General features: G+C 44.7%; 4 protein-coding genes across 4 annotated transcripts; 2 read left to right on the forward strand and 2 right to left on the reverse strand.

Moving 5' to 3' along the window:
- Positions 1 to 501: 501 nt before the first annotated feature.
- LOC118421487 (intraflagellar transport protein 57 homolog) lies at positions 502 to 11,463 on the reverse strand. The gene is made up of 10 exons (XM_035828802.1): positions 10,946 to 11,463; positions 10,280 to 10,442; positions 9,552 to 9,670; positions 8,795 to 8,888; positions 7,697 to 7,771; positions 7,335 to 7,454; positions 6,803 to 7,006; positions 2,662 to 2,724; positions 1,605 to 1,671; positions 502 to 1,286 (listed from the first exon to the last, which is right to left on the reverse strand). The coding sequence occupies exons 1-10, from the start codon at positions 11,104 to 11,106 to the stop codon at positions 1,120 to 1,122; spliced, it is 1,233 nt and encodes a 410-aa protein (XP_035684695.1). The 5' UTR covers positions 11,107 to 11,463; the 3' UTR covers positions 502 to 1,119.
- A 950-nt stretch (positions 11,464 to 12,413) lies between these two features.
- On the forward strand, positions 12,414 to 17,164 carry LOC118422844 (glyoxalase 3-like). Its single transcript, XM_035830652.1, has 6 exons — positions 12,414 to 12,536; positions 14,339 to 14,516; positions 15,085 to 15,200; positions 15,539 to 15,675; positions 15,994 to 16,178; positions 16,763 to 17,164. Exons 2-6 carry the CDS (start codon positions 14,358 to 14,360, stop codon positions 16,844 to 16,846), a joined length of 681 nt encoding a protein of 226 aa, XP_035686545.1. The 5' UTR covers positions 12,414 to 12,536; positions 14,339 to 14,357; the 3' UTR covers positions 16,847 to 17,164.
- A 204-nt stretch (positions 17,165 to 17,368) lies between these two features.
- LOC118422841 (tyrosine-protein kinase receptor Tie-1-like) lies at positions 17,369 to 21,809 on the reverse strand. Its single transcript, XM_035830636.1, has one exon. It carries the CDS (start codon positions 20,768 to 20,770, stop codon positions 17,972 to 17,974), a length of 2,799 nt encoding a protein of 932 aa, XP_035686529.1. The 5' UTR covers positions 20,771 to 21,809; the 3' UTR covers positions 17,369 to 17,971.
- A 1,863-nt stretch (positions 21,810 to 23,672) lies between these two features.
- LOC118422850 (glyoxalase 3-like) lies at positions 23,673 to 27,564 on the forward strand. Its single transcript, XM_035830661.1, has 6 exons — positions 23,673 to 23,740; positions 24,548 to 24,719; positions 25,145 to 25,260; positions 25,543 to 25,679; positions 26,279 to 26,463; positions 27,024 to 27,564. The coding sequence occupies exons 2-6, from the start codon at positions 24,561 to 24,563 to the stop codon at positions 27,105 to 27,107; spliced, it is 681 nt and encodes a 226-aa protein (XP_035686554.1). The 5' UTR covers positions 23,673 to 23,740; positions 24,548 to 24,560; the 3' UTR covers positions 27,108 to 27,564.
- Positions 27,565 to 27,676: the final 112 nt, after the last annotated feature.

Raw genomic sequence — 27,676 nt, forward strand, 5'->3', positions numbered from 1 at the left:
TGGCTCTCCTCAGACACGGGAACTTCATTGAACGTCCCATCCAAGGGATAGCCCTAACCGAAGCTAGGTACTCATTTACACCCAAGTGAAGTGAGGGAAGTTGTGTCAAGTGCCTTTCAAGCAACAGCAACGGCACAACATCGGGGCATAAAAGATCGGGATCCAGGAAATAAAGGTAAATAGACGGGAAACACTGATCAACTGGTCCCTCACCTGTGACTGAAGTGCCACCTGGCGAGTTGGACATGTGCAACATTCAGTAGTAATCCAGTTTCATCTAGACCAAGGCTACTCAACCGAAAAAAAGTACAGGACTTTAACTTATCATATCTGTGATGTTAGGCACCGTGATAAATGACATTGGTAAGTTTGTTTATAACCGTTTAAAGTTGTACGTTATCTGTTATGAGCACACATTTGTGGCTAAAGCTATGATGGCTAAAGCTTTGATGACTTAATTAGATTTAAAAAAAATGAGAAAAAAGTACAAAGGAAGCCAAATGCAGAATAAAATCAGTCTTTATCTGACAATTTTCACCTCTAGAGAAGTAATGACAGACAGAAACACACAGTAATAAATCCAAAGATAATATACAAGTATTTACAAGTCCAAATTACATTTTTGACAGTATTTACACACAGATACTAACGTGCTGGTTTGGTGAAAATATTTGTACTGATGTACAAGAGTGAGTCTTCCCAATGAGGCCCTGTAATATAAGGTCTGTGCTGTACCTAGTCAAATGGCTGACTGATGTATTGTGTTATAAGTAACAGAGACCAGTGGAAATAGTCTCTGAAAAAGGGAGGCAAAGCAGAAATGGCTTACCGGGGCCAAAATGTCTCTATGAAAGACAAGATTTCTAAAGCACCTCAAACCTAATTCTGACCATTCTGATGACATAATACCGGAATGTTGAGCGATCAAGAGCAGGGCAGGTACGTCATGAAAACTCAGGAAAGCTGGACGAAAATTTGTATGTCAAACTGTTAAATGACAGTACAACAAACCATTCTCTTAAATTTTTGTTAAATGTGGCAAAATCAGAGGAATCAGAGTAGATGTGTAGGAATGACAGTAAGTATAACATTTTTTTACATCTATATATCCATGTAGCATCAGTACTGCTCCTCAGACAGGGGTTTGTTCATGTCCCTCTGCATGTTGGACTTGTCCTTGAGCTTGGCCTGGTTAAGGGTGTGCTCCACCACGCCCGAGCGGATGTCCATCTGGGTCATCTCTGTCTTCAGCCGGGTCAGCGCCTGTTTGATCTTCACCAGCGGCGCTGTGAAGGGGGGCAATGAGTTTGTTACACAGTCCACATGTCAGGTATGAGTTTATCATGGTGTGTGACGGGGTTGTAGCCAGCCTGAAATTATTTTCCGTCCCCTCGACTTTGAATGGACAATCCTATTGAGCGCCAAAGGCCCTTTGAGGTTCCCAGGAGCGTCCGGGGGCATGCTCTTCCCGAAAATTTTTAAATCTAGACCCTCTGAAATGCTATTTCCTGCATCTTGAGGTGTAAATTTTGCTGGTAGACTAATCTGTTCTACCCTAGAGATTCATAGGTAAATAGACAAATAAGAGACAGAACAAGACTCACTTCCGTCTGTCATGCTAGTGCCTCGCTCCTCCATCTCAGACTTCACCTGCTCCAGCTCTTCTGTGATCTGGAGGGAAAGTACATCCATTTCATTCTACTGGTAATCTTAAAATATGTGCGATGGTCCACTGCAAGCATGCTTTTCCAATGTATTGCTCCTGTGCTGCAGTTGTCATAAAAAACTGCAAGAAGCATCACCAGAAAACGAAATTCCAGCAAAGAGAAATGAATTTAAGGTAATCTACAGCTTTGGCTGCAGCACTGCTTTCAGCCAGGGCTACCCAATGAGCTACTACAATGTGTTAACCCTACACAGATAGTTTGTGTGCACCTCAGCTATGTTTTAATGTACATTATCATATAGCCAGGCGCCGCGGACCAATCAGAAGGCCCCGTTCCACGTTGGTTATGACGCCGTAACACTTAGATTCCGGCCAGGCCGGTGTGTATCCTCCTACTGATTGGTCAGAATGAATCGACACCGGCACCGGTGTCGATTTGCATCGACATTGGCACCAGTGTCGATTCATTCTGACAAACCAGACTGAGCAATACACACAAGATATGCAGGGTTTGGCCAATCAAAAGGAGCGAAACATATGCCAGAGCAGAGGGAATAAGTACAGACTGCAAGGAGGGAATAGCTCCTTCTGTTAACATTGATAACGAGTTAACGTTTTGTTGTTCTAAAAAGCGAAAGACTGCAATGTTTTGAATATTTTCTGTGGAAATTTGGGTTTCAAACTGCAATCTGTAAACAAATGTATGTACCAAGGAACAAATATGAACTTTCAGAAATTCGACAAAGGAATTCACACGTATAGTACCAAGGAATCTATGCGTCATACAGGAGTTTGCAAGTTTGGGTAGGCTATATGATAATAACGTTAATGACCCCCGTGACTCACCGCAGCTCGGTGGTTTTATTCATTGGTTATAGCAAAGGACTAGGCGTCATGACACCATATACACCTCGAGGCGGGTCATTAACCCTTAAGTAAGTAATCCCAATGATCACACAACATTGACCATGTGAGTAAATATAACATGGCCTCACCAATGCCAGTTCCCTGGTCCTCTCTGTCACTCCACCGCTGCCTTCTCTGTACTTCTCCTTAGCCTGGAACAGACACAGCATTCAGATTAGAACACATGTACAAAAAGATGTACTACTGTGTTAGAATAACTATAACACTGAGTTGATTTGGACTATAGACTAGCAGCTCCCCTCTATTTGTTTTCTTTCAACTACAGGTAAACCTACTCGAAGTCTTGGTGGCCCTGAACTCCTGCAGGAAGCTCTGCCTGAACCGACGTAACCCCTGACCTATAACATGCCCTCTGACCTGTGCCAGCTGGTCCTGCATGGCCCTGAACTCCTGCAGGAAGCTCTCCAGCTGGTTATTGCCTTATGACCTTAACGGTGCACACCCCAGTTCTTCCGCGACAGGGGTCCGAGGTAGTGCGCGACAAAAAAATGACGAAAGGCTTCCGAGGGTCAATGTTTGAGTTGAGATTTCTCATTATTTCCTGCGAAATGACATTAAACGGTTACATGGCTGAAAAGCGTAGGAAATGGTGTGTTTTTGGTGCAAATTGTGTTTTGGTCCGCGGCTTACTTCCGGGATATTCCTACGCCTGAATGTAAACAGGCCGGTGACCTAGATTGACCTCTGAAGCGCTGTGTTAAGACAAGTTGCAATACCGCGCGTCTTGGATGATTAAAAAAAACTGTAGTACTAGAACTTTCTTAATAATTGGCTGGATTCCTCTTTAGACTTTCCTCTTTCTGGCAGTATCAGTCGTCCTTGCCGGAAAAATCTGCTTCATCTGTTTTATCCAATGCGAAAATGCCCAATTTTGTGCATCATTTTTGACATGAAAATAATGGTTTTTCCCTATCATTTTTCAAAATTAAAGAAGTTGAAGGATCGAAACTCAGTTGGTCTTGTAGCTGAAGGAATATCCTTTCACCATATATACAGTTATTTTGCTTCAGGATAATTCCCTGGAAGAGATGGTCGCTAGACTTGAGGGTGTGCCGCCTCCATTTGAAACCCCAAATAAACTGGGGTGTGCCCCCTTAACCCCTGACCTACAACCTCAGGGTTCTCCCCAGAAATTTCAAACAGAATGGAGGAGGGTGCGAAGCATCCTAAGGCGACGTGCGTAGCGCGGCGCAGGGGGGTGGTCCAGGAGGGGGGTTCCCCCCCCTCCTGGGGTAGAAGCTCTTGTATTTTACCTTTTTCAAATACAAATGGAGGCCATTTCCTGGGAGTTAGCTTCACAACTACAGTTTCAACAAGGGAAGAGAAATCCTCAAGTCCAATCTTTCAAATCACACTAAAAAACTCTTATGATAAAAGGCATAAGATCATTTGTCTATGCCTCTGCATTATTAGTTACCAGTTTAATGGAAAGAAGAATGTTTTTCTTTTATTCATCCTCCCTCAGTACTCTCATCAGTACTCTCATAATGTCCTAATTTTTCTGTCCCAAATTTCTATTAATGTACTGCATATTTTCCCCCAAAAAATTAAAGCAATAAACATATCCAAAAGTCTCCACTTAAATGATAAATTTTGCATGTGGTCACAGGGTCTAAATCAGATGACAAAAATGTGTTTTGGGGCTAGCCACAACAACCTAATACTGTAAACTTTAAATAACCAACTTTAGTCTTTTCAACATAGCTGTCATTTATTCCCTAGATTTTGTGCCTTCCCCCTGCAGCAAAATTACACTACTATTATTGTTTAATTCATAGAGAATCCAAATACAGTCAAACCTGTATTAGCGGCCACCTTTGCATAACGGCCACCTGCCCATAGTGGCCACTTTTTGTCGGTCCCTTGGATTCGTAATGATTAAGAAATAGGCTTAGCGGCCACCTGTCCAACGCGGCCACGGCCACACGATTTCCGGTCCCGCAGGTACAAAAACACTGCCGATTACGGCCACGCCGACCGCTGATCTATGTTTCGGCACGCGTTCGGCCATATACAGCGGCGGTATCGTCACCCTACGCCGGATTAAAAACCTCTTTGACTTATTTTCTAAACAAAACTTCGTAAACTGGCGCTACCCATACCCGCTGACAAACGAGGTCATATAAGGTCAATAGACGACACCAATATTACGGAGGTAAATTGTGTTAAAGTTACGTTCTAATACACGATCGCTTAGGTTAATTTACATCACAAAAATTTCTGAATAAATTGTTACAAAGACAAAATGATATGGACTTCAGACTATGGTGGATTTTATTCTTACATTTATTAAGAGATAAGTCTAAAATGACGAGACTTTTCTTGTGAGTACCACATTAGCATAATCTGACGTGTGAACGCGAGCGAGAACACACGGACGGCGAAGTATCAAAGGATACAAGACGAAAGATCAAAGAAATATGACGATACCGGTCTCTTCAGACAATTTCAACTGTAGAACATTTTAAACTTTTTATAGCTTTTGTTTTCTTAATACATATAGTGTAAAAATCATTGCAGTACATGTACTGTACAGCACTGTATTATGTGAATAAAGATCACTGTGGGTACTCACGATGTGTAACTTATTGCTTGTGGTCAATTAATTAGCATATTCTCTATAGTGGCCACCTCTCTATAGTGGCCAATTTTGACCAGTCCCTTGAGTGGCCGCTATAGACAGGTTTGACTGTATTTGCTTTGAGAAACGTGTTGTAAGAACCCCTCAGAATTGCAACATCACTAGCCAGTGGTTAACAAGAACAAGGATATCATGTTACTTGTGGTGCCAGGCAGACTGGGGATCCGGAGATGTGGCCTATTTCTTGGAAAAAGCAGCACACTCTATGTTGGGGGGAGGAGACTTTTTCTTTCAAAATACATTCATGGTACAATTAATAAAATAAGATTATGATTTACTCTAATTCATAGTAATTGAGATACTTATTGACTTCTTGATTTGCACTATGAATTTAAACTTTTCTGACAAAGTTTTAATGGTTGTTGAAAAAAGATATTCCCCTTACTTGAAGTGAGCTCTTCCGTGGGAAGTGAGCTTTGGCGGGAATGCCATGCCAGGAGTAACGTAACTTCTACGCAAATTGTCAAGGAAGAATCGGGACTTTTTGAAGCTCTAAACTTGATTGTGGTAGGATTTAAAATATTCTGAAATATTTGGAGAGTAATACAGTTTCTATTGATGAAATACATGTGGTGTTGTTGCTATGTTATCATTGGGAAAAGATCGTTTTCACAATGTAAACATGGGGGAGGGCAAAGTTGTTTACATGCAAAATTTTGACACATTGATTGCGTTTCTTTGTAGTATCATAGCGGGATAGGCCATTGTGTTTCAATTATCGGCAATTCACAAGTTTTTACAGACAAAGGCCAGGGCAAACAATTGGTAAAATCCACGCCACTCGGCCAAAAAGTAGCAAGTTTGGGGCAAAATTACCAGGGAAAACTTGTGGAAACATAAGAAGAAAATGCAACTTTGAAAATCAACAGCCTGGCGGGCGGACAAGGACAGCCTGGCGGGCCGCCACTCAATCATCCTTTACGGAGATCCCTGAACCTGCCCCCTGACCTGTGCCAGCTGGTCCTGCTAGCCCTGAACTCCTGCAGGAAGCTCTCCAGCTGGTTATTGCCTTATGACCTTAACCCCTGACCTATAACCTGCCCTGACCTGTGCCAGCTGGTCCTGCATGGCCTTGAACTCCTGCAGGAAGCTCTCCAGCTGGTTGTTATGACCTGACCCCTGACCTAACCCCTGACCTATAACCTGCCCCCTGACCTGTGCCAGCTGGTCCTGCATGGCCTTGAACTACTGCAGGAAGCTCTCCAGCTGGTTATTGCCTTATGACCTTAACCCCTGACCTATAACCTGCCCTGACCTGTGCCAGCTGGTCCTGCATGGCCTTGAATTCCCGCAGGAAGCTCTCCAGCTGGTTGTTATGACCTGACCCCTGACCTAACCCCTGACCTATAACCTGCCCTGACCTGTGCCAGCTGGTCCTGCATGGCCTTGAACTCCTGCAGGAAGCTCTCCAGCTGGTTGTTATAACCTGACCCCTGACCTAACCCCTGACCTATAACCTGCCCCTGACCTGTGTCAGCTGGTCCTGCATGGCCCTGTACTCTTGCAGGAAGCTCTCCAGCTTGTTGTTGCCTTATGACCTAACCCCTGACCTATAACTTGCCCCTGACCTGTGCCAGCTGGTCCTGCATGGCCCTGAACTCCTGCAGGAAACTCTCCAGCTGGTTGTTGATGTACTTCTCGCGGGAGCCGATCTTCTCCAGCGTGCGTGTGATCTCCTGGTGCAGCTTGTCCAGGTGACCCCTGGTCTCCGTCAGGCTGTGCTCGATCCCATCTCGGTGCTGCAGCATCTGCTCGAAGTGGGCGCGCCAATCCTGGGGGAGGGGAGGGGGAAGACAGTAGTTACCGCAAGGGTGTTCCAACATCTCACTTTCCAACTCATTTTTTTGTCTCTCCTTCTCCAGGTTGACCCTCCTTTGGGGGATAGACAATCTTAGTATATCCCAAACATGCATATTGAATAGGAGGTGCTCTTTAAAAACTGATGCCTGAAGTAATATGATCTCTTCTTTTGCTGGACTGGAGTTGAGCACACGTCAATGTACTCCGTACTAACCCAACACAGGAATAGATTGTTTAGTAGCATCAAGGTCTCTGCCTGACTTACTAAGTAACCTAGCTACAAGGTGAAACAATCCCCACCTTGTTGTCGGCCTTGATGTGGACCTTCAGCGACGGCAGGACTCTCTCCACCTCCAGTTTCCACTCAGCAGCATCAGTGGTGGACTCCATGATCTCCACAGGTTTGGAGCCTTCAGACTCCTGTAAGTGTTAAACAACAAAGTTTGTTTATTTGTTTGTTGTGCAGTGGTCGACTCCATGATCTCCACAGGCTTGGAGCCCTCCGACTCCTGGGGAACAACAAATTTGTTTATTCATTAAAGTTATTTGCCTATTCGCCGATGTGAACCAGTCAGAGTTGGCCTGAGCAATGTGACAGACGGACATCAAAACGTCGACAAAAATCTAGCTGTGGCTGTATAAAAGGTGACAACAGTACTTACATTTTTCATGGACTGTTTCTTCAGCCCCTCTAGATCCAGGAATGTCTCTTCCTCTTCAATCTCATCATCATCATCCTGGGTGGGAAAATACAATCATGACAGATTATACAAATGTATACATAGGCTAGCAAAAGCAAGACTTTGTCCCAAAATGTGTAAATTTCACTTTAAACCCCATGACTTTGCATTACCTTGTTCATAATTATGGACTCTTCCTTCCTATCTATATTCAGCATACAGAAAATCTGTATCCAAACTGAGATTGTATTGTAGTTGTACACCCAAGACATTCAAACAGAAAACCATTGTCAAGTCTACATGCTTTTTTCTGCATGCTGTGAATCAGTACTGTTTAGGGATGCAAATCTGAGTAGCAAAGTAGCACTACTACGGCCTCATAGTCATATAACTTTATTTTATGAATGACACCATTTAGAGGCCCAAAATTTCACCATGTCATTCATAAAATGAAGTTTCTGCAGCCTGAACTTTATTTGCCACCCATGCTACATTGACATGCAAGCAGGCTACTACATGTACGTCTCTTCACTTTGTTTGTTTGTTTGTTTGTTTGGATTTACCTTCAAAGGCTCCACCTTGAGAAATGAGCAGGAGAAAAGTAAGACATGAACGATGATGAGATGAATGAGAGGATTTTTAGTTTCCTCTGTGAAACATGACATGACTATGGGAGAATCTGCTGTACATTATGATATTATACCTATCATGACGGCAAAAGACATAGAAAACAACAACTTCTAAATCTAAACTAAAAGTAAGGCCACACTGAATTAATTTTATGGATGACATCTTCTGATGAGACCCTCAAAAGTAAAAAAAACTAATGTGGTAGGGGAAAAAAGAAAAGAAAAATCCAGCAAAAAAGGATCGATCATGGCAAAAGACATTAAACCCAACTTACAAAACAAAAGGCAATATATCATGACAAAAAACTTATGTATATATACATCCATACTGAATATTGTTACCTTGTTGATGTTAATGTTAAGATGACATATTTTTGATGGACAATGTGTGGTACAGGTGAGATCTATGTGGTACAAGTAATTTTGAAACCTTCCTACAGGTGAGACTTACCATCATCATCTCATCCTCCACTTTGTTCAGGGTGAGTTCAGCATCATCATCCACCATCGTTTCCTCTTCCATCTCTTCTTCTGGGTACACAGGTCTGATATAAACAAACAAACAAATAAACATCATTATCCACCATGGTTTCCTCCTCCATCTCTCCTTCTGGGTACACAGGTCTGATTTTAACGAACAAACATCATCATCAGCCATCATTTCTTCCTCCTTCTCCTCCACAGGGTACACAGGTCTGATAAAAACAAACAAGTAAACAAACATCCTCATCCACCATTGTTTCCACATTAAACATCATCCACCAAGCAGGGGAGGATGTACATTCGAAGAAACGGACATACTGCTGGTGCTTATTTTTTATTCATCAGTAAGATCTTTAAATAATCAGTAAGATATAATAATCAGTCAGATCTTAATAATCAGTAAGACCTTGAAAAATGATATGTCATTCTTATGTCGTTTTCATGCTGCTTACATTTTAAATAGTCAAAAGGCACGGGCCCTATATCATCCCCAGGACGGTCACTTTCGTTGTAAAAATAAAGTTTGAAAGTTGAAAGTTTGAACCCTTCTCTGTCCCTGTGCTACTCACTTGTTTCTTTGTCCATATTCATCATTCAGATTTTAATGCTTTCTATGTATTTCAAACAATGATAAGGCACAAGCACTGTAAAACCAATGCAATTCATTGTAACAAACAATGTTTGGAAGTGGAAAGTATTAAACCTCCTGTCCCTGTGCTACTTACTTGTCCCAGGTGAAACCCGTTGATGTCATGGCCTCGTCAGCCAGCTTGTCCAGTATGTACACGGCATGTTCACCACAGCCCTGCTTCAGCTTGGAGGGGGGGAAGTCAACCGCTCCTCCCTGGGATACAGGAGATCAATCAATCAATCAATCAATAAACTACAACAGACAAAGTTGGGGTCTTCTTTCAGTTTACCCATGATCTTAGTACATCTCTCATGTATCCAGTGTTTGCATTGGGTACAGAATATAGAGTTATCTCCCACACCCTTGTGACTAGGGCTGTGTACCTAAACAAATTTCAGGTACAGGTACAGGTACACGGGTTTAGGTACAGGTCCGGACCTGCACCTGTACCTAAAAAAGTTTAACCAAGTATATGTAAGTTAAACATGTAGCTAGCTGTCTTTGCTAGTAATAAATTGTCATCTTTGTATGGGGAATTACATATTTGAATCTCAAAACAATTTCTTTGCAAGTTTTCTTAAGTTTCAATTGCAAGATTATTACCATTGTCATTGTTGATTCGGGATTTACTTGTCCAGAAGTCTTAAAAAGTAGTGTTTAATAGTGATTTAGTTTAGGTACAGGTACACAGATGTTTAGGTCCGGACATGTACCTAAACAATTTTTTAGGTACAATACAGGTACGGGTATTTAGGTACACAGCCCTACTTGTGACATACACCGCAAGGGAATTACACGTGTTTATCAACTTTTAATACTTACCAGTCTTCTGACTTCATCCAGGATGTTGGATATGGTGGCGTTGGGGTCGTCGTACTCCTGCGGTTGGTCGAAGTGTTTCCCGCACTTGGTGATGAGCCAGGCGCAGAGCGAGGTGAAGGCGTAGAACTGCTCGCCGGGGTTGGTGGGGATAGCAAAGTAATGTCTGCAACGGGAATACCCAGCAATAGAATACTGTAAATGCATTTAAGTTCGCTGGGATTTAATTTCGCAGTAGCGGGAAAATGGACTTTTCGCGGTGGTTTTAATTTCGCGGTAGCACCATGCACTGTAGTCTCTTACTGTTATGGAAAAATGTCCGCGGTGGTTTTAAATTCGCGGTGAAGCGGCCGCCGCGAAGACCACGAATATTAATCCACCGCGAACATTTCTGCATTTACAGTATTACACAGGGCTCTAAATACCACCTGCATATGCAGGTTAGTGCATGTAAAATTGGAGCTGTCCAAGAATCCAAGATAGGTGCTATGCCCGGAAAAAAAGGCATAATTTTTTGAAACCCTCTTTTATCATTCTTAGGATTGACAATGACATGGAGTGTAAAAAAGACCTCCTTGGGGCATACAAGACGCTTAAGACTAAGAGCGCCTTTTTTTAACTAGTGCCTTGATATGAAAGACTTATTCTGTGACTAAGTAAAACCCGTACCTCGTGATGGGTTTGAATCCCCAGCCTTTGATGAAGCCGTCCTCGTACTGGAGCAGCTTGAGTTTGTCCACCAGATCGTCCATCACCACGAACACCTGGTACGCCTGGCCCGGGCCCTTCTCCGAGCCCTCCTCCGCGCCACGCCGACCTTCTTCTGCCATCTTCTAGTCCCGCTCAATCTCTCAGAAACGATACAATGTCTCAGATAGTTTCCTTGTCCCGAATAAGCCTTTCTAAAGGCAAAGAGCGGGCCAAAATATCAGCAGATTTCGTGTTGCCAGGGACGCTTGAATGAAGGGAGGGGGGCGCAAGCCTCAAATATCGGCTTCGCTACCGCACAAAATCAGCCGAATAACCCTTTGTCAGGCTCTGGGGATGACTCTTCCTTGGAACACTTCTAAAATTCTTAAATATAGACAAGTTGGGTCGTTCAGTTCTCCGTAATTGTCTATAAAACAGCCAAAGAATCCTGAACACTTTCAACTTTTTTGCGCTTCCGAAGTATGTGCAGGACCCGGATGTTGACGCGCAAGGCATGACGGGTACCCTAAGACGGAATATTCCATCGATCAAGAGGGGCGAGGGTCTGGGTTACCATGGAGAATCTAGCTATAAATTATAATTTGTGGCCTTTGCGTCTTCATCTATCTAAATCACTCTATTTGACAATTCGTGTATCGTTTTTAGAGAAGAAGGTTAAACTCCGCAGATAGCCTTGTCGCAACGCACTTTGTTCTTCAGGGTTTGTTTTCTTTTACTTGCTTTTCATATATTTCATTTGCCTGTTCTACATCATAGTACATGTACACTATATGATGTTAATTGTTCATGATCACACACAATATATAAACTTTCGGGCATGAATTTGCAATCAACTTTTAGCAGGGGCATATTAAAGATAAGGTCTAACGTTGTATAATTCTAAGGCCTTGAGTATATATTGTCATCATCTAAAGGTTATCCCAACAGAAGCTTTTGAATGAGTTACGTAACGCAAAAGGTGTGCCCTTGATAAAGTACCCAACTCTGTCGAGTCACCTTCATTCATCTTTCAAAGCCTTGTCAGTAATGTTATCTGGGTCACGGTCACAGGTCATCCGACAAGTAGGCACATTCTTCACAGTCTGTTTCACTTGTATGCTTTTCATGCTTGAATTTATGCTTCTGTTAACTGTCATCACACACAGTTAACGCTTTATTCATCGTTGATCATCATTTGTCTCACAACAGCGATGCTTTTAGCGAATAAAATAATTACAATAATATTACCAAAAGTAACCGAATCCGTGAGGGTCATGTGCACAGGGTATGCCCTTGGTAAAGTGCCCCACTCATTTCTGTCGAGTCACCTTCACTTGGTCGTCATGGCCCGCCAACATTGTCGCCGACAATCATTCAAGTTATTAACGCGATGACGTCAATGACAAGCTTGTATACTGCCCAGTCATGTCGTGGTATTGTGCTCCAGGTGTCAAAGGTCACCCGGCAGGTATACACCCCTGACTAGCGCCCACCGCCCACTACAGACGCGGTAACACATCGCACAGGTCACACCGAGAATCTGTCTGTCTTCAACCTGCTCGGAGCAAAGGTGGGTGTTCAAGGAGCTATCGATTCTGTACTTTATCGGTAAAAGTTTGTAGGTCATGGCCAGTAAGGCTGGGATATTCCCCTAGTCTCAGTACATTTGTAGACTGACAACTTGAACAGAGGGGAATCCGATCTTATCTGTTACGCAATCTGTTCAGTATTAAAATCGGTCTGATTATGCTCGAATACTCGGTGTTGTGTGGCTTTGGTTAGTGGGTCAGGGTAGTACGAGTCTGTAGCTTGCAAACTTGTGTAACATCCAGCTCTATCGTGGATTGGGTGAGCTCCCTTCGGGACAGCAGGAGCTCTCCGCCGCCCGGGTCAACTAGGGTACGGTAGTGGTTTTACGGGATTGGAGTGATTCTAATACTTAAGGTAAAACTACTACCGGGTGTCTTGCTTTGACACGGGCGGCGGAAAGCTCCTTCTGCCAAGTAGAAAGTCTAGTCAGTCCGATTCACGATTGACAAGATGCCTGGTTACTAATTACTGTAGTGGTCGGATTCCAAGAGAGCAACTAAAGATCACTAAAGTCAGTTGGGCTACAATAAACACTTAATCCTCCAGATTGCTAATCTCCAAGCAGATCCTAGGTGGTGTAAGATAGTATCATAATCCTGACCAATGAGTTAAGTCGGCCAGGCAGTGTGTTTAAATATTTGCCAACCAACCTAAACTCCTCGGCCAGCTTTAATATATGACACTATCTTATGCCACCGTAGGGTTTGCTATAGCGACAAGGCTCTGCTATTTCATTCCTGTACAGCCACACTATTACGACACAGGCGGTCGCACATCATTTGGTCAGAAAACTGTACGACCCAGAGTGTACGACCTAAAGAATGTCACGATCTTCCCTCCCAACATCTGCTTGAAGATCAGTAACCTCGCCGATAATCGTCACGGTGCTAGCCTCCACTAGGCCTTCAAACGGGGCATGGATCGTCACATTCGGCACAAAAATCCGACACATTTGGCCAGCAGAGTCAGTCCACCGGCTACTCCCCCTCCGGAAATTCAAACAATCCAAATCCCCTGGCATCATTCTCCCTATTAGCCAGCTTGGTCTGTCTGGTAGAGACTAGTTTTGTGTCGAGCTATTGTCGAGATCTATTGAACCCAGGAGTGGGCGTGCCAAGGATTACTGTGCGCGTCAGGGCCCACTTTTTGGCGACGCCTCAAGGAGCTGGTACTTAAGTAGTGGCAGATGGAATGGCACCGGTGTTGTACTTCGATACGTGATCCGACTTAACCGTCTGGATCTTCCTGTTCATCTAGTGGCGTTTTGATAAAGTGCACCCAGGAACATAATGCCTACCCATATTCAGTTTTTAGCTATCTTATCTTGAATTGTCTTATCTAAATCTTGTCTTGTCTTATCTTAATTTATCTTATGACAAACATCCTCAGCACTGACATGTATAGCAGACGGGGGGACAAGAAAAATAAATTGGTGGTGGCAGTGTTGTATAGCCAAACTGAAAGACGATGTCGAGGTAGCATTCTTAAACTCACAGCCCGATTTCAAAAAAAAAAAATGGGAGTGCCAGAGAATATGTCTGCTATGTCAACATCTACTTGGGGATTTATATGAAACGTGTAATGTCGATGAAGGTTGGACATCTAGGTAATAAGATACGCGTACGCCAAATAGCAATTACTCAAGCAACTGGGAACAGTTAGTCGTTTCAGGTAGCATTTACTACACTAACTTTCGTCAGTGACACTAAGGTGATCTGTTGAAGAGCAGGTTTTACACTCTAACGCGTACAAATGTATCTCTCTGGAATTACTCTGTTGCAGATATAATTCACGGTCCAAGATGGCAGTTCTGCTGGTAGTAACCGGACACGGGCAGCTAGGTAACACGGGGAAGCCCACTGGCTGGTATCTGCCGGAAGTCGCGCATCCCTGGAAGGTCTTCACGGACGCCGGGCTCAAGGTCACCTTCGCCAGCCCCAAGGGAGGGAAGACGCCGATGGTCAGTAATTCATCTTCTTGGGATTGCATCTTTGTTTCCCCCTTAATGATCCACCGCCTGTCCTGACCCTGTCATCATTTAGAATGGGTCAAAAAGTGTAACAGAATTCCTAGCAACAAACGCTGTCCGTCATGTTGGTGTCCCTATTTGCATTTCAGTGAGGCATCACTGAACACAGCGCCGATTGTTTGTTACGACGATATCGCTTTCAAGCAGTCTTGAAGATTTGGAGCTTACATGGCAGTTATCTTAGGATGTCAGAAAATACTCAAATGTCCGAAAAACGTATTCGAAATGCAAATAGGTACACCACCATGGTAACCGAACTACCCCTAACCTTAACCCCAACCCTAACCCTAACCCTAACCCCGACTCCTAACCCTAACCCTAACCCTAACCACAACTCCTAACCCCAACCCTAACCCTAACCCTTACCCAACCCTTACCCAACCCCAACCCTTACCTAACCCTAACCCTAACGCCTAACCCTAATGCCTAACCCTAACCCTAACCGCCCTGCAAATGTAAAAATCACATCACGCAAACGTCTCCGTCTCTGTGCTAACAGGACCCTGGCAGTGCTGAGGCGTTTAAACAGGATCCCATCTGTACGGATTTCCTAAAGAACACGGACATCATGGCCCAGCTGGACAGCACTGCGTCACTGGCTAAGGTCAAACCAGGGTAAGTTGTCATAATCTCTATATATGGTGTTTTGCTGTCACGTGATTATGACGTAAGCATTGTCCGCCATGTTGAATGGTTAAACCTGGATGTTAACCGTTACGAGGTAACTTGATATTGTGAATTTGTCATTACAATTACGAATCCATAGATGTTTTGTCGTCTATTCATTGCCAGATGCCAATCATGTCAAACTATCCCTGTGAACCAAAAGGCACCAGAAAGGAATTTAGATGTTTTAGCCATCAGTGCATTCGTTGCATTGTACTTTTCGTTTGATAACCCCTCACTTTTATACATGTATTCATTTTTTAAAATTTTCCTGTCGTCGCATTCAGCGACTACAAGGCTGTTTTCTTTGCCGGTGGCCACGGTACGATGTGGGACTTCCCTGATGACGTCAACGTCCAAAAAGTGACCACTGCCGTCTATGAGCAGGGAGGGGTGGTGTCGTCCGTGTGCCACGGCCCGGCAGGTGAGGAGCATCCTATCATGATTTGTGTGTCAGAAAAAAACGAAGCCTAGAGATCTCGAGTTCGATACTCGCTGTTCCCCCGACGCTGTGCCATTGGGCCCATTGGGAAAACATTTTACACGACCTTCCTCACTTCATATACAGGTGTAAAAATGGGTATCTGACTTCGTTTGGGGAGGTAAAAGAAAAGAATCCTTTACTTTGTATGTAGCACTGTTAATATAAGTTACTAACTTGAGTGCAGTGCTACATTGTCCTCGTCTGTCCGAAAGCAAATAGAAAAAGACAACAACTCGATGCTGTACTTTATTTCCCCAGCCTTCGTTAACGTGAAGCTGTCGGACGGCAGTTACCTGATCAACGGGAAGAAGCTGACGGGTTTCACCAACAACGAGGAGAACGCGGTGAAGCTGATGGAGGTCATGCCTTTCGCCATGGAGACCAAACTCCGGGAGAGAGGCTGCGACTTCGTCGAGGCTCCGCTGTTCACGGAAAACGTGCAGGTACGAATTACAGCATATATATATATATATATATATAGTCAAACCTGCCCAAGGCGACCACTCAGGAACTGATCTGTCTGGTTGTCATGGACAGGTGGCTATGATAGACAGGCTTCGTAATACCTCTGTCATTGGAAAATAATGTCAAAGAGACCGATTGTTATACCGGCTATATAGATACAGATATCAGTCGCATTGGCCAGATAAACCTTACTCGAAGGTGCTCACTGGCACAGGTTTGACTGTACGTTTCAAGACTCCCCAGTAGTTCCAACGCAGAGGGTCTAGTCTTCGTCTTCAACCGCCTTTTAGCTACCGTTATGTCGTACAACTGGGCCAGTCATTCGAAACAAGACCAGAGTTGTGGTCAAAAATCCATAATGTACGGCAGATCTTCCTGCGGCAAAATCGTCGGTCGGAACAGCATCCATGGGTCAACTTAAGATACTTTTCATTCATTGGCCATCAGTGCTCCACTGACTCGGGAGCTTTCATGAGAAACTTGCGACTTTATCTTTCTGTATGACCATAGTTGATGTGAAATAGAGTTGATCAATAGTGATCTCGTTGTATTCCTGTATCAGGTGGCAGGCCGCCTTGTGACGGGACAGAACCCGGCCTCCGCCACGCCCACAGCAGCGGCAGTCGTCAAGGCCATCAAAGGCTGAACAGCGACACCATACGGACTGCTCATGTACTGCACATACAACGCTCGCATATTGCTCATGGACTAGTCTGCTAGTTAAATATATTGCTAAACATATTGTTGTAAACTGAAATTATAACATATATTCCAGGTGTACTTGGTGATCGTCAGTTTTCTTCAAATTCAATTGGGGTATATTATCTGAGAATATATGTCAAGGATCGTTGAACGTATCAACAGATATGACGTTTGTTACCTTTGTCAATCCTATTCCTTTTGATACTGTCTTCTTGAACAGACTGTTCTCAACATAGAATCGCTATTAAACGTTTGTACCACTCAACTTGTAAAGGCTTATCATTACTGAAAGGTACTTAGCCACGGCGGGTTCTTTTGCTTGCAGGCTTATACATTAGACCTGTCAACATGTTTGATGTATAAGACTGCAAGTAAAAGAAGGCAGTCAACAGCCGCCGCGACGCCCGCGAAGGGTGCTATAAATGTTGCATGCAACTGCAAGCAAGGAACCACAGTCACACACATATATTGGATATTCCTTTATAAGGATTGAGTTTAGAATACAGGATAAATTCAGTAGGTGAGAAATCTCTATGACAGTTAAAACTAGGGACGACATTCACCAATAATTCATCAAGTCATTAGTTCCAACATCGTACAATACATGAAAATAACAAGTTTACCCAGGATGTAATAATCATATATCCTCCTCCTACAATAGCAGCTACATAGTTGCCTCCACAAAGATTCTTACCGACGACATACAATATTCAACTCAATAAAATGCAGAGCCGACCCACTATTGACAACCAGCAGATTTTCTGATACTCTTTTTGGTTATTCACCCATCGAACATCAACAGTTATCTAATATGGCTCCTAAAAATCAAACATGTACATACAAATGTGGAGGAGGTTTATCGATCAGGAACTCAAGGCATATATGACAGAAATTGAAGGAAACGAAAACTGAAGGCTACAATGCACCAATGAATATTTTCTGATATTCCCCACTCCCCACTCAAACACAGTCTTCTATCACTGTGCAGTGATGGTTTTGTTGTCTGTAGTCTTCATTTGTGCGACACCCCTTGAACACTTCACCCTTAAAGTGCCAAAGGCTAAAATGTCTACAGAGCAGTCTCCATTTCAATGATCTCATGAGGAAGCAGTCGCAGTAGCCTGTTTTCTATCCCTTCTGGAGTCGGTCTTGTAGCTGGTACATCGCGCCAACACGACCTCATCAGTCGGTACAGGTCCTCTGGACATCCCGGCGGCCTCTCCATCCGTATTCCCCTCCTCAGAATCCCTACCATCTGTAGAAAGCTCAGCTGAATCCTGCCATCGTAGCACGGATCTTTCCCCAGCGTGGCTATCTCCCACAGCAGCACGCCGAAGGACCAGACGTCACTCTGACAGGTGTACTCGCCTGTCTCGATGGACTCCAGCGCCATCCACTTCAGCGGAAGGAGTTCGTCAACGCCTGGACGGTTGGTTCGTACATACTGAGTAGTGGCGTAGACATCTCTGGCCAGTCCAAAGTCAGCCAGCTTGGCCACGTCATCGGCAGTGATCAGGACGTTGCGAGCGGCCACGTCACGATGGGCGATTCTCAAGCGTTCCAGCTCTTGAAGACCTCGGGATATGTGGACTGCGTATCCGAGAAGGCTTCCAAGCAGTTTTATCTGATCGACGTTTCTTATTCCTCGTAAGAACCCGAGCAGATCACCCTTTGGAGCATATTCCAGAAGAATGTACTTTTCTGCAGACTTGGTGATGAGCCCAACAAGTCGAACAATGTTGGACTCACCAAGACCTCCATTTTGTTCCTGGTGCACTGTTACCAGTATGGCTGCTTCTCTGTAGAAGTCTCGGTAGGATTGTGAGTCTTCCACGCGAACTGTCTTGGCGGCCACATCAAGCTGTCCCTCAGGTGTGCGCAGCTGTGCCCTTCTGACTTGCCCAAACATCCCTTCCCCTATCAGCGGACCAGGAGTAAGATGGCGGATCTTCGTCTCCCAACGTCTGAGCCAGCCTGGCTGTAGCCTCTGTGCTAGATCCTCCTCCACACGCCTGAGCTCACGGAGAACTTCGGCTTCGTGGTCTTCTTTTTTCGCGAAACAGTCAGTCGTATAGAGGACGATTAGTACTAATACGGAAACTATTAAGAGAATGGATCCCAGAGGAACAAGGATTTCAATCAGTGATGTAACCGGAGTGACGTCTAGTTTGTCACAGTTCCTCCCTCCCCACGGTGGCACACACGCACAGCTGCCGTCCACGTGGTGACAGGTGGCGTTGTTCTTACAGCTGCAAACCTGCCGGCACCGCCAACCGTACCTGCTTTTGGGACAGGCTCCGTCGCAGTTCGATCCGTACCAGCCGGCCGTGCAGTTACACCTACCGTCGCTAGGGCTACAGCTCGCCCCATTTTGGCAGCCACAGGTCTTTGCACAGCCTTTACCGTACGTGCCCTCCGGACATTGTGTCTGACACCTGGTTCCCGTCCACCCGGGCGGACACACACAGCCAGCCCACCGGTCACAACTGGCACTATGTAGGCAATCACACACTTCATCACAAAGTTCGCCTTTTCTATTTGGAGGACAGTTGACGTTTAACACAACAGTTGCATTGAACACTTGTCCGCCCTTGTCTCTAGCCTGACACGTGTAGCGTCCTTTGTTGTGTAATTGTGCGTTAAAGACGTTTATGTCTAATTGACTTACACCTTTACTCATGATCACAGATGCATTTGGAAACCGGAAAGACAAAGTTTCGACATCAATGTGGTACACGCGGCAGTGAATCGTCACGTTGGTGGAAATGTAGATGGCTCGAGAATCGCTAGGTGTCGTTGTTGCGGCGATGTCAGGTTTAGGAATGTCACAGGCTACACCTTGCCAGCCGTGTTGACATTTACACGCCCCATTAAACCCATGGCAGCGGGCTCCGTTTTTACAGATGCAGTTTTTATCGCAGAGTAAGCCGTATTTATCCCCGGGACAGCCTTGCGGATGGACTTCCATGTTGAACGACTGCACGTGTACAACTTTTGTTAGTGGGGTTCTATCTATTCTGACTGGTTTTCCTAACGGCGGAACTTGGCAGACATACCGCGTTGTACTCTTCATTGGGAATGGCAAAATCGCCATACGCATAAACATGTGATGACCTGAATATCTTTCAACAACATATTTCCAATTGAACTTACGAGTATCAGCCATTGACGGTCCATAAGCGGTTTTAAACTGGTGGAAAGTAAGATCGGGAGCGCTGACGTCTGCACGACAAGACAAGCTATGTAAATTCTCGAACCACAGTTCGCTTGCAACTAGTACATCATGTACGTTACGTACAGCCCATATCTGCTGAAACTTGCATTCATCGTTTTCGGCGTCGAAAACTGGTGTCAGACTACTCCAATTCTCAAGAGGCTTGCTTATTGTCTTCCTAACCACATAAACGTCTCCAGTTTCTGTCTCGGCTTCACCGTTTAAGTCAAGTCTGAACAGAAATTCTCCGGTGTCCTTACCGGCGGGGTTGATCGGAGTCTCACACGTCTCATTATACACGGGAGGATAGCCCGGGACGTCGGTAACCTGTATCGACACACTTCTGACTTCTCCACGATGCCCGACGCGAATCTTGATGGTATATTCCGACTGTACTGACCAGTCCAGAGCGTTGGCCACCACAAGGGTGCATTCCTTAGTCAGAAGGAACCTGTCGTACGGATCTCCCTCCGTTTTCACACACGGAAGTTCCGCTTTCTGCATGCCCAGCCAGTGTCGCACACCGACAACCTCTGTCCCGACTGTAGCATTTTCGGGCACGGAAACGTTAAAGCTGCGCCCCTCCGCTAACCTGGCTCGACTCAAGACGACGACGACATTAATCAGAAGTGTTAATATCAGGTTAACTGCCATGACGAGGCCGTCCACTCACAGGGAGGTTACCGACTGTGGCAAACCGTGAACCCACACGGGGACACTGAAATTGCATCGGCATGTGACAGTCTGCGGTCAGTGTGTGACATCAGCAACCCTTAATTATCGCCCGAGGCCGAGGAAGTTCCGTTTTTTTACGATCATTGCTCTGTATTCACAACAAGCCTTCGCTAGTTTGATTTTTCATGTGGTTCCAATGTCTCTAATGCCTCTACAAAAGGGTCAAGGACAATTGGAACCCGACTTTCTAAAGACGACGTAGAACTGCCATGACGCGGCCGTCCTCTCACAGAGACGTTACCGACAGTGGCGAACCGTGCACCCACACAGAGACACTGTCACTGCACCAGCGAGTGATAGTCTGCTGTCAGTGTGTGACGTCGGCATAACATAATTATCGCCCGAGGAACTTCCGTTTTTCACGATTGCTCTGTATTCACTGTAGTGATATCAGTAAAATCATCAGTCAAAGAACACCCCCTCCACTTCCTTGTATTTGTCCATATCTGCATATTTAGTGGCTCAGAATCTTAAGTAATGTCACACCGAGCTTCCCTCTCTTTGCATCCGGAGACCTGCACTGAGCACACACGTATGTCATCCCTCTACTAACCATTTGAAATTAAAGTAGCTAGAAGAGTAGTCTCCGTCTAAGTTTCTATCCAAGTCAAGACTATCAACAGGTCACACAACATGGTGTCAGAAGTGGGATGTGCTGTGCCTTGTTTTGGGTCTGAGCTCCATGCACAGCAGCACTATTGACGGGTTGGGTGATCACCCTCAGGGTGGGCTGGTCCGACTCAGAAGTCCTGATCACTCTACAGAATCATCTAATGTCAACTCAGATCCCTTGACGATCAGTTTCACCCTAACTTTGTCTGAGTTGGGGGATGTAGTGATATCAGTAAAATCATTAGTCAGAGAACACCCCCTCCACTTCCTCGTGTTAGTCTAGTCACAACAAGCCTTCGCTAGTTTGATTTTCCACGTGGTTCTAATATCCTTGACTGGGCTGTGATCCTTTCAAATCCGATGGCCACAGATTTGCCTGTGTCTTATATCCGGCCATCCACTCACAGGGAGGTTAGCGACAGTGGCAAACCGTGAACCCACACAGGGACACTGCAACTGCACCGGCAAGTCAAGTGACACTAATGTAAGAGTCCAAACCCCCGAGACAAATGGTATGGCCCAGGTCGGGGTCAGAGGTCACGGTTCTAGTTCAGTTCTGCACATGTTTTCAAGAATACAGTTACACTTCAGAGCAGTCCTTGTCTGAGCCTCCTTTCATCTGAGTATCCTTGGGGTGAGGGACAGGGCGGACAATTCGAATCTTACACTATGCTACGGTATTGACAACATAGCTTGTTCATTGAAGAAGAACTTCAGTTTTTGTACGGCTTGACTGGTGGTTTTGAACTAGCCAAGTATTTTAAAAAATATGTAAAAACAACGGGCAATTCCCCTGTTACTTCTGAATTCTACAAACGTGTACTGCGTGATCCTCTCCCCTCGTCGTCGTTGTCATGTTTAGTAACAATATGCGAGTTAAGGAAGTACCTCCCTTAATAAAGAAGTTATGCCTCCCAAAGGATGGAATAACGGAGGCCCTCCACTATACTCCTAGCCCAGCTCCACTATTCTACTTTTGAATTTTAGTGTGTTTCTTCCCTATTTTCTTGGTTAGTTTTGCTAGAATTAATGAAAATTCACTGATTTTTGTGCCAAGTGGCATCACTTTTTCAGTGATTTTTGTCTGCAAAACCTTGTCAATGGGTGATGATCAAAACAATAGTCATTTTACCACTTCACAACAAAGGAATCACTATAATATATCATACTTGTAGTATTTGACACCCTCTGTCATTGCAATATGAACCCATTTTCATGAAAACGCAGCGTGTTGGTTCGGGTTATTTTTGCCAGCCCCTCCACTATACTAAAAAAATCTGGGGAGAACCCTGGATGTCAATACTAATAGCGATGTCACTTGCCGGTGCAGTTCACATACCACGTTCATACTGTTCGGTCAACTCATACTCTCTCATTCTCACTGATAATTCAACTCGCACCAACGGTTTTGACAACAAGACGGGCAATAAAAATGCCATGGCGACGATTGAGGTGAACTTGAGGTATATCAAAGTAGAAATAAAGGAAATCCAAACCAGGAATCGAAAGGTAGTTGCTGTCATGGAGATTTTTTCCCTGCTGATTCCTCGGCCTATTCATAAAGATTCTTAACTAGTAATTTGAATGATGCTAACCGTGCTATTCAGTATTGATATATAACGTCATGCATCTTTGTACATCGACTGTACAACATATCTCTACCGCTGGACTTACTAAGTTTGACAAACTTTTCTGGCCGACTGTCCCAACATGCTAGGACGAATGCCTCCGGGGATTCGGTATTACCTACTTAAGCTTTCTACCATCACAGTTCGTCTATAATACTCCTCGTAGAGACTACCAGTAACGCCCCAAACATTCCTTTGGAATCTAGCATTACTGAGGACACTTTCCTGTACAATTCCTATAATAGTGCAGACTGCACACAATACTATATAATTAGGCCCCGAAAAATGAAACAACGACACTTCTTATATTAGCATTAGGTTTTTCGTGCTACTTTGCTCACAGTTGTATCACATGACGCTTTACCTGTATTACATGGCGTGTCCGATATATCTTCGAAAACACTATTGATTGAATATTTGATAAAATTAAAGAGGAATTGTCACGGCTCGAATTTCCTACTGGGGGAATAGGTGCACTGGTGCAACTAACCCAGTAGGGGTCACTGCGGAGCCAAGGCCACTATGTCAAAGGTGACCCGGCAGGTATGCATTGTGTCCTGATTAGCGCCCACCGTGCCTCCTAGTCGCCATAACACATCGCTGGGGAACTCCGCAGCTCGGAGAATCGGTCTGTCTTCTGTGATCAAAGGTAGGTGATCAAGGAAGTAAAGATTCCTTGCTTTAACTGTATAACTTGTAGGTCATGACTAGCCTCTACGAGGCTCCACAGGTCGCTGAACAAGCTTAGTAGTAGTAGGAATTGGCCAAATAGACAGATATAACATACCAGAGGCGTTAGCTACCAGCTACCAGCCTACTCTGAGATGGCAAATGTCTATTTGACCATTTTTTGCTTTTTTCCACGACCTGTGGAGCCTCGTAGAGGCTAGGACTAGGATGCCGAGGACTAGGATATTCCGGCTAGATCACATATTGTGACGACTGACATACAGGACAAGCCGAGTCGGGGCGACAAAAGGTTTTACGTCCTGAATGCAGTAAGCTTAAGGCTCGGCTACATGTATGTACTGTACACGTACACTCAGGTTACAAGCCCGAAGGTCACTCGTTCGCACACCTTCTGGTGAGAAAAGCTGTTAAAAAAGTTAAAGGATGTCACGATCTTCCTTTCATGCCACTGATTTAACGTAGTTTAAGATGAATATCAAAAATTGTGGTGTGCACCAGTTTTGTGTCATGGCTAAATAGGCGACTGGTTGTGCGACGCCACAAGACCCAATGTGCTGGTTGTTTAGCAAAAAAATGTGGAATGGTGTTGAATTTCACCACATAATCAAAAGCATCTTTGTAAGACATGCTACTTCTTAGTAGGGCAACCCTAGCTATGCGTGCTGAACACCCGCCCCCCAAAAAAGGGGTAAATAAAAGGTTTTCAAAGTTCAAAAAAAATGTGCAGTCTACCCACACCTGCTTATGTATTGCTTCACCCCCGCAGATAGCTGTCCGTGATGGCTGTTCTGCTGGTAGTTACCGGAGTGGGGCAGATGGGCGACACGGGGAAGCCCACCGGCTGGTACCTGCCGGAAGTCGCGCATCCCTGGAAGGTCTTCACGGACGCCGGGCTCAAGGTCACCTTCGCCAGCCCTAAGGGAGGGAAGACGCCGGTGGTGAGTTATTAGTTTGTATATTTCACACGTTGATAACCCTCCTCCTGTAGTGAACCTGAACTGAAGACACCGATATATAGGTTAAAAAGTGCTCAGTGAATAAACCCATTTCACAGAGATCAGAACGAATGTGTGGCGACAGGAACTCGATGTCAATTAGGTAAAGGCACACAAAAAGAAGACAAAACCCGCATTGAAGTTGTTATGCCAATCGAAAAAATGGTCGAGACTCGAGACAAGGATTGTTTTCTTTTATAGGGACTTTACCTTTGACATATTACCTAGAATTCCTGTTGCCGTACTGGAGTGGAGTCGATTACAAAACGCGTGTACACTATGTACTTCGCTTTGTACTGAAAATGTATGCATGTACATGTACAAACTTGCTAAACAAAATCCAATAAAGCTCGACCTTCTCTCAACAGGACCCTTCCAGCGTGGAGGCCTTCAAGGGTGATCCCGTCTGTGCGCAGTTCTTAGAGAACAACGACCTGATGGCGCAGCTGGACAGCACTGCGTCACTGGCTGACGTCAAACCAAGGTTAGTCGTCTGTATCTCTATATATGGTGTTTTCCACTCACGTGGTTATGACGTAGGCATTGTCCGCCATGTTGAATGGTTAAATCTGGAAGTTGCGAGGTTATTTTGAATATGTACTTGCAATTACGTATCTATGGTTGTTTTGTCGCCTATTCATTGCCAGATTGCATCAAACTATCTCTGTGGACCAAGTCACTAAAAATAAAATTTACATGTTTTATCCATTAGCTCATTAGTTTATGGTAGTTTCCTTCCCTGTTATCTATTTGTTGTTGCTTTTAGCGACTACAAGGCAATTTTCTTTGCCGGCGGCCACGGAACGATGTGGGACTTCCCTGATGACGTCAATCTCCTTAAAGTGACGGCTGCAGTCTACGAGCAGGGCGGGGTGGTGTCGTCTGTGTGCCACGGGCAAGCAGGTACGAGGCTGGGCGGTGTCAGAGATAGGATGAATTGAAAGGATCCAAAGACTTGGACGATTTCTATGCCGAATCCTACGACTGAAGAAGTGCACTAGTTTTCTCTAATCTCCAATCAGATCCTACGGTAGCATAAGATAGCATCAAATGCTGGCAGCTGCAGAGGAGTGTAGCCGGCCTAGGAGTGTTACGCTACGGGTAGGCCGTTTGACTCCCTTTGGCCGGCTGTACCCCTTGGCCAGCTTTGATACTATCTTATGGCATCGTAGGATCTGCTTGGAGACTATATTTTCTCTATTTGTCTCGTTTGTCTTCTATTTCTGACACTTTTTTTGGCATTGAATTTGATCATGAAACTGATCAGACGACGCTGTGTTTTCCGGCAGCGCTCGTGAACGTGAAGCTAGAAATAGGATAAAGAAGCCATTGGCGATTTCTATGCATTACTACGACTGAAGAAGTGCACAGTAGTAACCTCCTTAAGTAGACTTTTGTTTATCTTATCCGTTTCTTTCGTTTGTGTCCTATCTGTGTTCACCTGTCATTACCCTCCGGGCACTTATTTTGAAGATGAAACTGAACAATGTGTTTCCCTGCAGCGCTCGTGAACGTGAAGCTGTCAGACGGCAGTTACCTGGTGCAGGGGAAGAAGGTGACGAGTTGGACCAACAACGAGGAGAACGCGGTCAAGCTGATGGAGGTCATGCCGTTCCCACTGGAGACCAAACTACGGGAGCGCGGCTGCGACTTCGTGGAGACAACGGTGTTTACTGAAAACGTGCAGGTACGAATGGTAGAAAATGCTGTATAATGCTTTGGTCACAATCGCACGGGTATCTATAGGGGAGTAGCTCCGGCTGAACTCCGAAGCAAACAAAATTGTCCCGGTGGACTGCCGGATATAACAGCACAGAAGTACCTTTCGGTATTTCCTGGGTACGAGTAGAACAAGGTGTCTACTCGCATTTATCGCCGGGCCCGGGGTTTATTTCAATTCAAGTTGAATGAAGTTTGAAGTTCACGAACTGTAGAAAATGCTATTCTGTATACTGCTTTGGTCACAATTGCACCGGTACACGCAGGGGTGTAGCCCCGGCCGAGCTTCGAAGCAAAAAAAAAACGTCCCGGTGGACTGCCTGATACCGCAGAAGTACCTTTCGGTGTTTTCACGGGTAGGCCAAGGCGTCTATTAATTGCCGGGCCCTGGGTTGATTTTAATCCAGGTTTTAAAAAATCAGGGGCCCGACCGGACCCAAAAACAGCCCAGTAGCGTAGCAATTTTACCATATCTGACGTGTTTGTTTTTTGCTTGTTTATGTATTCATTTTTGCATTCCCGTGTCAGGTGGCAGGCCGTCTTGTGACGGGACAGAACCCGGCCTCCGCCACGCCCACAGCAGCGGCAGTCGTCAAGGCCATCAGCGGATGAGCAGCGACATCAAACGGACTGCACACGTACTGCACATGGAACTCACTCGTCCCTTTTAACGATAGCATGATGTATCTCGGGCTTGTCTTTTATAGGCATGCTGAATTTGGATTATTATACGGATGGTTTATTTAATTAAACAAAAAGTAACATTGATATGCTGTATTGCGATAGAACATATGATATAACGTTAGAATTGGCATCAGACACTTTTACAAATAGATCACGACGAGGATAAAAAAATACATTAAAACAGTTGAACATAGTCTTCGTCGTTACAGAACTATCCTTTTATTCTACAAACGTTTCGACGAACATCCGTGCATCGCCTTCATCAGTGCGTAATGAAACAGTTTCTATCGGTGCTAACTGAATTTAACATGTCAGTGCAAAACAGCCTTTAAAACAGTATTTGCCGGAATATGAAACAAAGGGTAGAAGACCGTCACGCCAAAAAAACCTTCACAGCGTCAACTTTTAAAGGTTATTGTGAGACGATATATACATGTAAAAGTTGGTCAAGTACAATGAGATATAAAAAACAGTCGTTATTGGAATTAGTTTTTTTT

The sequence above is a fragment of the Branchiostoma floridae genome, chromosome 1 (genome assembly GCF_000003815.2).
Source record: "Branchiostoma floridae strain S238N-H82 chromosome 1, Bfl_VNyyK, whole genome shotgun sequence".
Classification (NCBI taxonomy): domain Eukaryota; kingdom Metazoa; phylum Chordata; class Leptocardii; order Amphioxiformes; family Branchiostomatidae; genus Branchiostoma; species Branchiostoma floridae.

Bases quoted from the DNA above. Each gene is read 5' to 3' on its own strand.
- LOC118421487 (XM_035828802.1), bottom strand. From the start codon at position 11,106: ATGGCAGAAGAAGGTCGGCGTGGCGCGGAGGAGGGCTCGGAGAAGGGC. The intron at 7,455-7,696 runs GTAAGTACTGTT...TAACACTTACAG, and splicing joins AGAAACAGTCCATGAAAAAT to GAGTCTGAAGGCTCCAAACC. The intron at 2,725-6,802 runs GTCAGGGGCAAG...TGTCTGTTCCAG, and splicing joins TGCAGGACCAGCTGGCACAG to GCTAAGGAGAAGTACAGAGA.
- LOC118422844 (XM_035830652.1), top strand. From the start codon at position 14,358: ATGGCAGTTCTGCTGGTAGTAACCGGACACGGGCAGCTAGGTAACACG. The intron at 14,517-15,084 runs GTCAGTAATTCA...CTGTGCTAACAG, and splicing joins AGGGAGGGAAGACGCCGATG to GACCCTGGCAGTGCTGAGGC. The intron at 15,676-15,993 runs GTGAGGAGCATC...TTATTTCCCCAG, and splicing joins CGTGTGCCACGGCCCGGCAG to CCTTCGTTAACGTGAAGCTG.
- LOC118422841 (XM_035830636.1), bottom strand. From the start codon at position 20,770: ATGGCAGTTAACCTGATATTAACACTTCTGATTAATGTCGTCGTCGTC.
- LOC118422850 (XM_035830661.1), top strand. From the start codon at position 24,561: ATGGCTGTTCTGCTGGTAGTTACCGGAGTGGGGCAGATGGGCGACACG. The intron at 24,720-25,144 runs GTGAGTTATTAG...TTCTCTCAACAG, and splicing joins AGGGAGGGAAGACGCCGGTG to GACCCTTCCAGCGTGGAGGC. The intron at 26,464-27,023 runs GTACGAATGGTA...TTCCCGTGTCAG, and splicing joins TGTTTACTGAAAACGTGCAG to GTGGCAGGCCGTCTTGTGAC.